We start from the raw sequence: 14,697 nt of genomic DNA, 5'->3' as shown, positions 1-14,697 counted from the left end.
TGTTTATCAAGTCAGTGACTTATTAGCTATCACATCAAACACCATGAAATGTTGTGTAGCTGTTATTAGGAAGAAGGATGACTTTCACTTTGCTGTTTTTCACTACACTCCCAGTGACATTTTGCACTGGCCGAACGTTCAACGTAAGTTCAAAATTGGGCGTTGTTTGTTAGCTTTTTAAATTTGGTAATATGCAGACAAAATGGCAGCACGCAGTCACAATTGTCCTTTCATTGCTGGCAGTCTTTTCAAAAGGTGAGAGAGACACTGTTTTCTTTATTATTTTTAATGATTTTAAAATGACTTGCTCTCACTTTGCTCTGTGGTAAGTGTCTAAAATGATTTGACAGACGGTTCCAGTGTAACGGGGCGAAAGAGAGAAGAAATCCTCTAAGCTGTATAAAAGGTAGAATTAGGAAAGTGTTACTAAAGAAAGCCATCGGCTTAAATTGAAATTGACCAAACATAATCTTAATAAAACTAGTGCTTTCAGTTTGATTTCCAAATAGCTGATGAGTAACTAATTATTGTGCTTCTAAAAACTGGAGAGCTGCTCTATGCTCCCTGAGTACGCCCCAGAAACTCAGAAATTATGTTCTTAATAGCATTTTTTGTTTTGGGTCCATCTCTCTCTCCCTCTCTCTCTACATATATATTATATACATATATCACACACACACACACACACACACATATACATATATATATATATTCAAAACACAGAAACAAACCCCACCCCAGAGGGATCAATCAATTGTAATTTGTAAATTCTAAACACATTTCAATTACTTTTATTTTCCACAATAATTAGTTAACACAGTAAAATACACCTTTCAACTGAAACTGAAATGTAAGTATGCCCTAAAACTAACCCAATCAAACTACAAACATATATAGAAACAAGAGCACAGGTGTTCTTTCCACTCAATTTAAATAAAGGAGCTACAGTCTAACCGATGCACCCTGGTGGCCACATGTTTTTATGAATCATCAAATTCTTAAAACCATTGCAACAATGGACAAATCAGTCTACTGAAGTAATAGCTATAGCCACCAAAAACACTTTAAACACACATTAAATAAATCTCAAGATTCTCTATTAGTCATGACTGAAACATTACTTTCACCACTACAAGAGCTATGTGGCTCATTGCCTCTCTGAAAGGACTGACAGTGAGCCTCTGTCTCTGCACTAGGACTCTGGGTCTTCTCTTCGATTTTCACCCTCCTGTCCAGTGGCAGTCCTAGCCCGTTTGGCGCCCTGGACGAACACTCCCTCTAGCGCCCCCCCCCCCCCCCCCCCCCCCCCCACACACACACACACACACACACACACAAAACATATTAAGGATTGTACATTAACATAAAGCTGTTGTACACACACATAGATATGAGGAGAGAGAGAGTATGCATGCAAACGGATACCAAACAGCCATCATAATTTGTCATACAATGAGAACAGGACAAATCAACAATTGACACTGACTAATTAATATTAAAATCTGTAACATAATGTATTGTTTGGAGTTTAGTCTGTTACTGTTACTATTTTTACCATTTCTTCTTGGAGCAACTGTAACACACATTATTTCCTTAGGGATTAATAAAGTATTCTGATTCTGATTGTTTCAGGATGAGCTGCCATTATCCAATCACACATCTGCTTACCTGTATCTTTTGCTCGTTTCTCCTCCTCTTCTTTTCTCTTTTTTCTAAACTGAGCACCTGATGGCTTTGAACTTTTCTTGTCCATCTTCCATTGGTTTTAATTTTGCACTCCAGTATGAACACCCATCCCTCAACCCAAGGATCACCCCAACATGATCTAACACACCTACACCTTAGTTCACAGATTCACTTTGTCGAGGGTTTATTTCTGGGATTTCACACAACCCAGGATTCAAATCATGAATACATAATGGGCTTGGATTTACAACATTATAAATGAAATGTGCTCTATTTGGAAGCAGCCGCCCCCCCTCCCCTTTCGACGGGTTGTGTGAGACTTTAAATCAGCAAACTGTAAATTATACATTTTAAATTGTTATTGATCCCTTTACCCCGAGTCCTAACGTGTATATTTATTTTCTTACTCTTCTTATATTTATTGTTCGTTTACTTGCACTGCTGTAACTGGAGCCTTGTCGTCACGTCTCTCTATATACTCGACTGTATGTAGCGGAGATGACAATAAAGTTTACTTTGACTTCAGCAGCGAGCAGGCGCACCGAGGGCTCTCGCGCTCACTTTTCGTGTATAGAATTTCGAAAAAACATCGGTGCAAATTATAAGTCTGTATTATGATGTCTGGTGTTTTCGTGTTTGTTTGTTGGTTTGTTTTTATTTTGCGAGCTGGTTATTAGATGCTGCTCCAGCCGGCTCTCCTCTCTGCAAGCAGCAGGCGCACCTCGCAAACGAAGGGCGCGCTTACTCCCAGCAAATGGGCGATAGAAAACCGATCGGTGGCTCTGCCATTCCCAATATGCGCTGGCATGACGTCGGGGCAGCACCAGTACGAGCATTTTTTATTATTTATTTATTTTTGCCGCTGCCCGTGATGCCGCCCCCCACCACGATGCCGCCCCGGGCAACCGCCGGGGTCGCCCCTATCTGAAACCGCTACTGCTCCTCTCTTTACTCTTTTGCTGTTCGTGCCAAGACAAAGTACTCCTTTTCGTGGTCTTTCATGTATGTATGTTTGAAGAGTTTCATCTTACATTTGTCAGCCTGGCTGTTCGTTTCAAACGAAAGTGAAAGTAAATTGTTGGTCTGTTCCACTACACACTGAAGAGGGGACAACGAGGAATAAGCGTGATGTCAAATGGCCGAGAGGTTTTACAAAATAGTAAAATGTTTATCAAATCAGTGACTTATTAGATTTCCCAATGAATGCTTTGTATTTTATGTAGCTGTGATTAATGAGAGGGATCATGTTTTGCTTTGTCGTTCTCACTACACACCCTGTGACATGGACTGGCCGAGCTTCTCTTGTGCAGTTTGCAGTTTTGAAATTTAGCGGTAAACCGATAACATGGCAGGACGCGCGATCACGTTTGTCTTTAGTTTGCTGGCGTTTTTTTCAAACGGTGAGTGAGATACACTGTTTCATTTATGAATTTATTTATATTAATTCGATCTGCTGTAGTCAGTTTGCTCTAAAGTGATCTGACGGATGGTTTCTGGGCGATAGACAGAAGAAATCACTCTAACATATATAGAACGAGTATAAATTTAGAGTTAAGAAAGTGTTACTAAAGAAAGTCATCAGCTTAAATTGAAATTGATGAAGCGTGATCTCGACTAACTTTCATTTTCACGGTTGGAACATAAAAGCTGCATTTACATCAAGTCTGACAAAAAAGAAACGCCGGATGTCACTAACAGGTAGACCTACAGCCATAAAACGGTGATATTTAAACGTTTTAAGGGTCTGTTTTAACAGACGCAGCTTTCACAGTAGGCGTTTAGTTGATGAGGGACTGCAGAGAACAATTGGATGCAAGTTAAGCTCTCACACCGGGTCGCAATCAGTCAACCAATTCCGTGTTTAATACCTTAATACTCAATACTCTAATTTTTGGTAATGAGCCAATAACAAGTTAATACGGAGCTGGTGTTGACAATACCGGTACCAACAGTAATAATTAGAATTGTTGACAACTATGTTGATCAGTGACTGGTGAACAGTAATTGATTAACAATAATTAGTCAAAATTTATATTCACTTTAATGGTTAAGTCACTTGTCACAAATCTTATTGTTTCCAACCATGGTGTACCAGCATTTGTGAGCCAAAAGTTGAGTTGCTTGTAAAAACTGTCGCACATGTTATATTTTGAAACCTTCATCCTTTGCAGAGCTTCATCGACCTGTTCTTCATGTCAGATTTCACAGGTGGCATTGTTAGACACTGATCGGTATCACGTAGTAAAGCTTCCAGCATTATATTGAAAAGTCTGCAGTGTAGATAAATAATTCAAACTATTTCGTCACAGCTTGATTTCAGCAGGTATAAGATGCAGATAACTATTAATAAATACTCAGATATCATATTAACCATTTCTTCCTCCTTTTTATTGATGAAAAAGCTGATCAAAAGCAGGATCATTGTTGCTAAATGTCAAACACAAAGACGTAATGTCAGAAGAGTTCCTGGGATAAACAACTGTAAGAGGCAACGTGGAGGTGAAAGAGAGTCTCAAGGAGATGCACCTTTTTAATGTCTTTAATTATCATTTGTAATTTGGATGAGTTCGGAATGACAAACATAGTGGATAATTAGAGAGCCAAGTGTTTGTCTTTTGAACACATGTAGATCCTACATAATACTTCTGCACGTCTTTATTAATATTGTGAATTTAATTGATTTGCCAAAAAGAAACATAACACACATCTTACTGGTAGCACTGTTTTTGTTTTTGAAATTCCATATTAGACATCCAATAATATCATTGAAGTACATTATTTTATTCACATATGTGAAACCTGATACATTGTTATTATTTAGTGCCATAAATTAAACTCAGTCTAATCCCTAGCCTGAATTATTGTTTCAGTCTTCCCATCAAGAGCACTCAGTTCATCTTTAACTGATGTTTTTCTCCATGCAGCTCTAACAGCAGTGATCCAAACACAGCAGACTGTGCTGGCAGCAGTGGGAGAAGATGCTGAAGTCAGCTGTCAGCTCTTGAAGACTAAAGACGTCCTTCAGGTCACATGGCAGAAAATCTCTCCTGATGTGGAGACAAATGTTGCCACCTACAGCAAGTACTATGGTCAGAGAGTGAATGATGGCTTTACAGATAAAGTTGGGTTTATATACACTGGACTACAGAACTGCTCCATAGTCATCAGGAATGTGACATATGAGGATGAAGCCTTCTATCACTGTCTGTTTAACACTTATCCTGAAGGCTCTCTGACAGGGAAACCCTACCTCCAAGTTTATAGTAAGAACTTTTACCTCAAACAAACATACTGGAAATAAATGTGTGAGCAGCTGGTGTGTTTGTAAGAACATGTTGATGATATCTCCTGATCCTTCACAGAGCTGCATGAACCTGTTGTTGATGTCAGAGAGTCAAACTCTACTGAAGAGTGGGTTGTTTCCTGTTCAGCCACTGGTCGACCTGCTCCCACTGTAACACTCAGTGTCTCACAACAAGACCTCAGCTTCTCACAGTACAACACTGTCAGTGTGTCCAACACCAACGCTACATTCACTGTCACCACTACAGCTGTGCTCTCAGGTTCACGTAGCAACAGCACACAGGTGGGATGTGCAGCACGAGTGCTCTCTGCTCCTCACAGAGAGGTGATGGTGACGATTCCTGAGGTCCAGCAGACGTCTGATCATGAATATGGTGAGAAACTCTTTCAGTCACAAATTTATAGATCGATTATATCTGGGTTAGTTCGACTGAGACCTAATATCAATGAACTTAGTACTTCTGCATTTCCTTTTTATCCATGATTAATGTATCCGTGTTGTTCAGTGTCACATTTTCCTTGCTTTTCTCTCAGATTCCACCGTGATAATTGTATCAGCTGTAGTACCGGTGTTGGTCCTTGGTTGTGTAATTCTGCTCGTCACTGTTCGTCTTAAAGAAAAAGACAAGCAGAGGTAACTTTCACATGTGGTTTAATATGTGTCTTCTTGTTAATATGATAATATATGGTGTCATTCCTGGATATGTTAATATAATAATGATTTATGACCCTAAGAACCTAACCCACATCTATCCAGTAATATCTGCAGATATTTATAGTACTGACTTTAAACTTTAAACCTTAAATCCCTCTGTCACTCAGGGACCATGAGAAGAGCAAAACACCACAAAAGTCAACCAATAAGATGGACGGGTAAGACTGTTTGATAATTATTCAAATTCTTTTTGTTATTTTTTTCATTAATTCGTGGGAATATCATTTAACCTGCTAGGACCTGGCATCCACATATGTGGACATCACATTTTGGGTTATTTAGACCAAAATACAAAATTTTGCTCTAGGGCCTGATATCCACTTACGAGGACATTATACTGCTACTGTTCTATCAAAATTTTAAATGAATATCCTCATGTGGCTCTCATTTTTCTTAGAAACAAAAATCAGGTAAAAAAAAATCTGGTAATTCTTTGTTTTTACATTCATCGGGCCCCAATATTCATAATATTCATCGGGCCAAATATCAAGGAGAAATTAAAAATGCATGCCGTGTTTTTGAACACCCAGCCACAAACATCTGCTGCACATACACTAGTAGAAGTAGACTAGTATTAGCAGATGTTTTCCAGGTGGTTGCTCCCAAACCTGTCTACATGTTTCAGCATTAATGGTCTCTTCACCGATGTCCAGGTAGCCAATACCATGTGCACGAGTCCACCCCAGATGGTCCCTCTCTTCTGTAACTTTGAGGATGTGGTCCATGATTTCTAAGATGAATTTCAGGTGGTGATCGGTCAGACCACACAACAGTTTTGGACTTTGTGTCAGTCCCACGGTCCCAGAGAGGGTGGTGTCATTCCTGGATCTAGTTTGGTTTTCTGTTCACTGTCACAGTGTCGTCTGTTTTCAGTGTAGCCCGAGAGTCCAAAGATGATGATCACTCAGTGTGTGCAGAGATATCGCCAGATTCTCTGAATCTTTAAATAGAGCAGATGATGGAAACTCTACAATGTTTGGACAAAGATTGTTCCAGAAGTGTTGTTGTTTGTTCACATTCAAATGTGTAAACCTGAGCCATTTCAGAGCACAGAGGCTTTTGCCTGACCACGCTTCCAAAGACTCAGCTACCTCTGGGGCTCTTTTTATATTTTATCATATCATTATATATCATTTCTGTTACCTGTTGCCAGTTTATCTCATTGATTATAACATACTTCACCAGATATTTGTATGCATTGCATAATATCTTCAGTCTTTTTTGTCTCTGTCCCAAATGTTCTGAAATGTGTTCCTGGCATGAAATTCAAATGAGATTTTTTTTTCATATAATTAAAATGTCTCAGTTTTAATATTTCATTTTTTTGTCTTTGTACCATTTTATTTAAATATACATTTTAAATGTATTTTTAAATTGTTGTATATTGTTTTTACACGACAAACAGAATTCAGATGCTTTAGAAATGTGGTGGCGTTATTGAAAGTAGTAATGATCTCATATTTTGTTTTTATCTAAAGGAACCAAACACCTTTAATCAAGATGGAGAGCGAGGAGATAAGACAACGAACACCAAATAACAACAGCCCAACAAATGATCCCATAAAACCACCATCACGAGCAGCAAGAAAACTTGAGCTGTAAATAAATATTTACTCATATATGCTTAGAAGTATATAATCATGTGTAGATTGAAAGAATGTCTCATCCTAGGAGCTCTGTAACAACTCTGTGTAGCATGAAGAGGGGGGTGCGTTCACTCCTCTACAGAGTGTTCTGGCATAGATCACACACCTCCTAGGAGAGGTCGTATCTTCTCTTGCTGATATATGGTATAGCAAACACATGTATATCTGTTTGAGTGTAAGAGCCTTTTGTGTGACCTAATTATTTGTCATGTCACATTTTTTGTTCTATTTGAAGCACAACTGTATTAAATTGTATTGATTAACAGCAGCAACATGTTGTAACAGTAGAGAGCTGTTGCTCGTTAAAACGAGTGCTGCAGCATTTTTATCAGGATGAGTTTTGGACTTTGGTCGTTGCAAATTTGATTCTTTTAAGTATTTCGCACCTTAAGTGAACACTGTTGTGGACTACATTTTTTATTAGCACTTTTTAATATTTTTGTTATCTTCTTTTGAACACCACACTAAAAAACTGCATTACTGTAACTTTCCATTTTTACATTGACAATGAAGCTGTTGAACCTTGAATTGTGTGTTGACACATATTTGTTTAGTGTAGGTTTTTATTGTAATGGTTGAAGCACTTTTAACATTTTAATTTCAAAATCATTGATTATGATAAATGATCACACGGCAATCTTAATGTTTGGGTTTCTTTTTCTAGGTTTGGATGAAAAATCTGGATCCATCACTAGAGAGTTTAGTATGTTTGCTTTCACATATTTATAAATTCCTGTTCAGTCTGTTTTACCTTTATAGTGCTTGACTTTATTACATCTTTCTCAGTCTTTTTCTTAAGATATTCATAATCGCGTCTGTGGTTGTGGCCTGTGTTACTGCACGTAACTGTTTAATGTCCAAAATAAATAAATAAATAATGCAAATTTTCTAACTTGTCTCTGTTGTGCTTTTTATCCTTCTGTTATTAGGTCCAATCCAGTGTACCACAAACTCAGATACTTTGCTCACTTTCAGTCCTTTTACTGCACTCTGAGTACTTTAACCACGCAGTTATAATTCAATAATTGTGAGTGAGATCAGACAAGAAGCAGCATGAGACGTCTTTGCACAGCTATTTATTAACTTTGGTAAATAATAGATGCCATATTCACAAATGTGAAAAAAGTGTGTGATGCGGATTTTCACCTGCTATTTCATTAAAAATGGCCACGAGATGGCGCTTTACATTCAAGATTATAACCGCTTGTCTCGTTAATTTAAAACATAGAACTGTAACATTTTATTGTGATTACCAGATAGAGTTCGGGACGCGGGTTCTGTAATATGAGTTATATTGGGAAGACGCTGACCATTTAAGGTGGTGACCTGCAAGGAGTGGGGAAATGCTTGTGTGTTAACTTTGAGTTCGAGAGCCAGGGAAGCATCCATGAAACTCTGCTCCACCCCGGAGTCAATCAGTGCCTGAAGGGAGTGGGAGGCAGAGTGGACAGTCACTTTAGCAGCTAGCATGAAACGTGGAGGAGAATGTGAAAAGGAGACCTTGCCCAGAGAGGGACAGAGAGAAAGAGCCAGGAGCAGGGATATTATGATCAGCGCCTTGCTGATCCTGCAGGTCGTGACACAGAGATTATTTCCCGTTCTTGACTAATAAATTATGTTTTAGAACTTGAGTGGTTCCCATCTATTACCAAGTAAAAGTATTTATTGGCACCTTATTTGAATTTTTCAGGATGACAAATTTTTAATGTTTTGCTTGTTTACTGGCGGTCTTTTCAAAGGGTAATTTTCATTCCATTACAAAGTTATGCTGTTGAATCATTATGATCGCTTTCAAGACCAATATTATAATTTGGAATCCAAAATGCCTCGTCAGTTTTAGTTGATTTATGGGAAATCTTTGAAAGTTCAGAATTCGTAAATATGCATTAAATAATGCACAAGATTCTCTATTAGTCATGACTGAAACATTACTTTCACCACTACAAGAGCTATGTGGTTCATTGCCTCTCTGAAAGGACTGACAGTGAGCCTCTGTCTCTGCAGTCTGGGTCTTCTCTGGGATTTTCTCCCTCTTCTCTTTAGTCTTTGCAGTTCGTGCCAAGAAAAAGTACTCCTTTTCGTGGTCTTTCATGTATTAAATACTCCTTACATGTCTTGATACTTCACAAAGCTGTTTTACTAACTAACTAATCGAGCTTTGCACCACTTCATAATGTCCGTAACTCTGATAAATAATAGCTTCTACTTCTGTTTCATGGGCAAATCTTAGTATCATACTGTTAAAAACAATTAATTAGATATAATGTTTTGATATTTTGTAACATGGAGTTTAAGATGTGAAGTGTGTGATGTTCTTTCTTCTTGTGTTGAAGTCAGTGACCCCATAAGTGCAGATTAAATATGAACACTGCAAATTTGAGCAGCAGTGAGATTCAGTCAGTCCTGCTTATGTGGAAAGAGCTCATGTTTTGTTTACAGTTTCATAGACTGCAAGTGCTCGTCTAAATACATTAGATATGTTTCACAACTTAATCTGAGGTGTTTGAAGCGTTTCATCTTACATTTGTCAGTCTGGCTGTGCGTTTAAAACGAAGGTGAAAGTAAGTTGTTGGTCTGTTCCACTACACACTGAAGAGGGGACAACGAGGAATAAGCGTGATGTCAAATGGCCGAGAGGTTTTACAAAATAGTAAAATGTTTATCAAATCAGTGACTTATTAGATTTCCCAATGAATGCTTTGTATTTTATGTAGCTGTGATTAATGAGAGGGATCATGTTTTGCTTTGTCGTTCTCACTACACACCCTGTGACATGGACTGGCCGAGCTTCTCTTGTGCAGTTTGCAGTTTTGAAATTTAGCGGTAAACCGATAACATGGCAGGACGCGCGATCACGTTTGTCTTTAGTTTGCTGGCGGTTTTTTCAAACGGTGAGTGAGATACACTGTTTCATTTATGAATTTATTTATATTAATTCGATCTGCTGTAGTCAGTTTGCTCTAAAGTGATCTGACGGATGGTTTCTGGGCGATAGACAGAAGAAATCACTCTAACATATATAGAACGAGTATAAATTTAGAGTTAAGAAAGTGTTACTAAAGAAAGTCATCAGCTTAAATTGAAATTGATGAAGCGTGATCTCGACTAACTTTCAGTTTCACGGTTGGAACATAAAAGCTGAATTTACATCAAGTCTGACAAAAAAGAAACGCCGGATGTCACTAACAGGTAGACCTACAGCCATAAAACGGTGATATTTAAACGTTTTAAGGGTCTGTTTTAACAGACGCAGCTTTCACAGTAGGCGTTTAGTTGATGAGGGACTGCAGAGAACAATTGGATGCAAGTTAAGCTCTCACACCGGGTCGCAATCAGTCAACCAATTCCGTGTTTAATACCTTAATACTCAATACTCTAATTTTTGGTAATGAGCCAATAACAAGTTAATACGGAGCTGGTGTTGACAATACCGGTACCAACAGTAATAATTAGAATTAGAAAGGCAGGTTAGGTAATGTTATTTGTGTTAATTAAGGGTTTTGTTTGTTTGTTTGTTTTTTTATTTTCCAATGTAACACGTCTCATTGGGCTGAATGTATTATATTTAAAGTCTGAATATAGTCTATAGGTAATCAGTCTATTAAAATGACAACTATGTTGATCAGTGACTGGTGAACAGTAATTGATCAACATAGTTGTCATTTAGTTGTCACGTAGTAAAACTTCCAGCATTATATTGAAAAGTCTGCAGTGTAGATAAATAATTCAAACTATTTCGTCACAGCTTGATTTCAGCAGGTATAAGATGCAGATAACTATTAATAAATACTCAGATATCATATTAACCATTTCTTCCTCCTTTTTATTGATGAAAAAGCTGATCAAAAGCAGGATCATTGTTGCTAAATGTCAAACACAAAGACGTAATGTCAGAAGAGTTCCTGGGATAAACAACTGTAAGAGGCAACGTGGAGGTGAAAGAGAGTCTCAAGGAGATGCACCTTTTTAATGTCTTTAATTATCATTTGTAATTTGGATGAGTTCGGAATGACAAACATAGTGGATAATTAGAGAGCCAAGTGTTTGTCTTTTGAACACATGTAGATCCTACATAATACTTCTGCACGTCTTTATTAATATTGTGAATTTAATTGATTTGCCAAAAAGAAACATAACACACATCTTACTGGTAGCACTGTTTTTGTTTTTGAAATTCCATATTAGACATCCAATAATATCATTGAAGTACATTATTTTATTCACATATGTGAAACCTGATACATTGTTATTATTTAGTGCCATAAATTAAACTCAGTCTAATCCCTAGCCTGAATTATTGTTTCAGTCTTCCCATCAAGAGCACTCAGTTCATCTTTAACTGATGTTATTCTCCATGCAGCTCTAACAGCAGTGATCCAAACACAGCAGACTGTGCTGGCAGCAGTGGGAGAAGATGCTGAAGTCAGCTGTCAGCTCTTGAAGACTAAAGACGTCCTTCAGGTCACATGGCAGAAAATCTCTCCTGATGTGGAGACAAATGTTGCCACCTACAGCAAGTACTATGGTCAGAGAGTGAATGATGGCTTTACAGATAAGATTGAGTTTATATACACTGGACTACAGAACTGCTCCATAGTCATCAGGAATGTGACATATGAGGATGAAGCCTTCTATCACTGTCTGTTTAACACTTATCCTGAAGGCTCTCTGACAGGGAAACCCTACCTCCAAGTTTATAGTAAGAACTTTTACCTCAAACAAACATAGTTGATATAAATGTGTGAGCAGCTGGTGTGTTTGTAAGAACATGTTGATGATATTTCCTGATCCTTCACAGAGCTGCATGAACCTGTCCTTGATGTCAGAGAGTCAAACTCTACTGAAGAGTGGGTTGTTTCCTGTTCAGCCACTGGTCGACCTGCTCCCACTGTAACACTCAGTGTCTCACAACAAGACCTCAGCTTCTCACAGTACAACACTGTCAGTGTGTCCAACACCAACGCTACATTCACTGTCACCACTACAGCTGTGCTCTCAGGTTCACGTAAACACAGCACACAGGTGGGATGTGCAGCACGAGTGCTCTCTGCTCCTCACAGAGAGGTGATGGTGACGATTCCTGAAGATGAAGAAGATGATCATGAGAAATTCTTTTAAAATCAATGATTATGATAAATGATCACACAGCAACCTTAATGTTTCTGCATTTTCTTTTTCTAGGTTTGGATGAAAAATCTGGATCCATCACTAGAGAGTTTAGTATGTTTGCTTTCACATATTTATAAATTCCTGTTCAGTCTGTTTTACCTTTATAGTGCTTGACTTTATTACATCTTTCTCAGTCTTTTTCTTAAGATATTCATAATCGCGTCTGTGGTTGTGGCCTGTGTTACTGCACGTAACTGTTTAATGTCCAAAATAAATAAATAAATAATGCAAATTTTCTAACTTGTCTCTGTTGTGCTTTTTATCCTTCTGTTATTAGGTCCAATCCAGTGTACCACAAACTCAGATACTTTTCTCACTTTCAGTCCTTTTACTGCACTCTGAGTACTTTAACCACGCAGTTATAATTCAATAATTGTGAGTGAGATCAGACAAGAAGCAGCATGAGACGTCTTTGCACAGCTATTTATTAACTTTGGTAAATAATAGATGCTATATTCACAAATGTGAAAAAAGTGTGTGATGCGGATTTTCACCTGCTATTTCATTAAAAATGGCCACGAGATGGCGCTTTACATTCAAGATTATAACCGCTTGTCTCGTTAATTTAATTTGACTTGAATCTCTTTCCACTTCTGTCAAACCACCAAACAAAAATATATTTTAGTCCCCTGACTAAAATAGTGAATGATTAAATGAACATTGATCTGAAGCCTTTTCCCCTCCCTGTTGTTTTGTAGAGATTAGTTCAGTCATCACATCTGTAAATTTCTGTCAGAGACAAACTCAGACTGTGCTGAGAGAAGATGTCGAATTCAGCTAGTGCAGTCTAAACACGTCCTTTGAGAGGAATAAACTGTTTCCCCCCTTTTTCTAGGGTGCTCCTTTTCCAGCTTTACATATACAGAGATGAAACTGCAACAGACTTGTGCAGACTGGTGCTTCATTGTGGCGTGAAGCACCAGTTTATGTTGACTTTAACAGTTAAATCGCTTGTCCGGTGTAGTGTAAATCAGAAGTTGACTTATTTCTAACAGTTTGTTTCACATGTATTTCGGAATCTGATCGAGCTGCTATATTTGAACCATTTCTGTGGAAATGGTTGATTCTCCTCAGCAAGGTGAGAATGGATCACAGAAATTATTTCCTTTCTATAATATCTGTGATTTTTTTTATTATTAATTTCTCAAGAGTTTGTATCCTGCTGTTATGTCTGTGCTAACATGTGCACAGCCTTTCTCTCATTATAGAGAAGAAAATTGCCCCTGTTGATATGATAGAGTATCACTACATTTATTAACAAACACAAATGTAACCAAATCAGATAATTATATATGTCCACGGGCCAGACAAACTAATGTTTTGTGCCAGAACAAAACCCTCTTTGGTGGATAAAAGGTTGCCGTCGGGTTTTGGTGTGGATATTTTTTTGGAAAGGAGTTTCCCTGGAATCACCTGCATATTAATTCACCTCCATATTTCTGTGCTTTCGTCTGGAGGTGGTATTGCTTGTTTGATTACATTCATACTCTTCTTACAGCCCACACTGCAAACGCCGCTGCGATATTTTCTGTCTATGTGCCACGGCCTACAATACCTCCCTGAGGCCCGTATAATTGCCAGCCTGCTACGCACATGGTAACTATTGTTACCAGGAGAAGTTATCAACCTGTGAAGTGTAAGTGATTTGTGGCTTAGCTAGCCCTGGCTTTGGACTTTGTATTTTATCCCTTTGGGACACTGAATTATTTTATCCCTCCATTTTTATATGCCCAGCAGAGATTATTTCCCGTTCTTGACTAACAAATTATGTTTTAGAACTTGAGTGGTTCCCATCTGTTAAGTAAAAGTATTTATTGGCACCTTATTTGAATGTGTTATGTTTTGCTTGTTTACTGGCGGTCTTTTCAAAAGGTAATTTTCATTCCATTACAAAGTTATGCTGTTGAATCATTACGATCGCTTTCCAGAACAATATTTTAATTTGGAATCCAAAATGCCTCTTCAGTTTTAGTTGACCTATGGGAAACCTTTGAAAATTCAGAACTTGTAATATTTAATAAACGAATAATAATAATAATAATAATAATGGATTGCATTTATATAGCGCTTTACAATTCCACTATTCATTCACTCTCACATTCACACACTGGTGGAGGCAGCTACAGTTGTAGCCACAGCTGCCCTGGGGCAGACTGACAGAAGCGAGGCTGCCTTATC

The 14,697-nt window shown here is 38.0% G+C and overlaps 2 protein-coding genes across 3 annotated transcripts; both read left to right on the top strand.

Moving 5' to 3' along the window:
• Positions 1-2,466: 2,466 nt before the first annotated feature.
• On the top strand, positions 2,467-8,237 carry LOC147302698 (uncharacterized). 2 transcript variants are annotated; one of them, XM_086282637.1, is made up of 7 exons: positions 2,467-3,086; positions 4,611-4,949; positions 5,049-5,363; positions 5,524-5,623; positions 5,812-5,862; positions 7,183-7,302; positions 8,015-8,237. In XM_086282637.1, the coding sequence occupies exons 1-7, from the start codon at positions 3,032-3,034 to the stop codon at positions 8,022-8,024; spliced, it is 990 nt and encodes a 329-aa protein (XP_086138763.1). In that variant the 5' UTR covers positions 2,467-3,031; the 3' UTR covers positions 8,025-8,237. The 2 variants fall into 2 exon arrangements, with proteins under 2 accessions (XP_086138763.1, XP_086138764.1); XM_086282638.1 differs by having other exon boundaries at positions 7,183-8,237.
• Positions 8,238-10,526: 2,289 nt separating this feature from the next.
• LOC147302697 (OX-2 membrane glycoprotein-like) lies at positions 10,527-12,754 on the top strand. Its single transcript, XM_086283588.1, has 3 exons — positions 10,527-10,539; positions 11,657-12,049; positions 12,149-12,754. The coding sequence occupies exons 1-3, from the start codon at positions 10,527-10,529 to the stop codon at positions 12,466-12,468; spliced, it is 726 nt and encodes a 241-aa protein (XP_086139714.1). The 3' UTR covers positions 12,469-12,754.
• Positions 12,755-14,697: the final 1,943 nt, after the last annotated feature.

Source organism: Aulonocara sp. 'chitande type north' Nkhata Bay, linkage group LG23, assembly GCF_057382095.1.
Source record: "Aulonocara sp. 'chitande type north' Nkhata Bay isolate Kocher_YH1m ecotype deep benthic linkage group LG23, A_spYH_male_GT1.1, whole genome shotgun sequence".
Lineage (NCBI taxonomy): Eukaryota > Metazoa > Chordata > Actinopteri > Cichliformes > Cichlidae > Aulonocara > Aulonocara sp. 'chitande type north' Nkhata Bay.
Note: the sequence above shows the minus strand (reverse complement) of the source record. Positions and strands in the feature narration are given on the sequence as shown.

Coding starts and splice junctions, on each gene's coding strand:
- LOC147302698 (XM_086282637.1), top strand. CDS start 3,032: ATGGCAGGACGCGCGATCACGTTTGTCTTTAGTTTGCTGGCGTTTTTT. Junction 5,364..5,523: donor GACGTCTGATCATGAATATG/GTGAGAAACTCT, acceptor CTTTTCTCTCAG/ATTCCACCGTGATAATTGTA. Junction 5,624..5,811: donor AAAGAAAAAGACAAGCAGAG/GTAACTTTCACA, acceptor TCTGTCACTCAG/GGACCATGAGAAGAGCAAAA.
- LOC147302697 (XM_086283588.1), top strand. Junction 12,050..12,148: donor ACCCTACCTCCAAGTTTATA/GTAAGAACTTTT, acceptor GATCCTTCACAG/AGCTGCATGAACCTGTCCTT.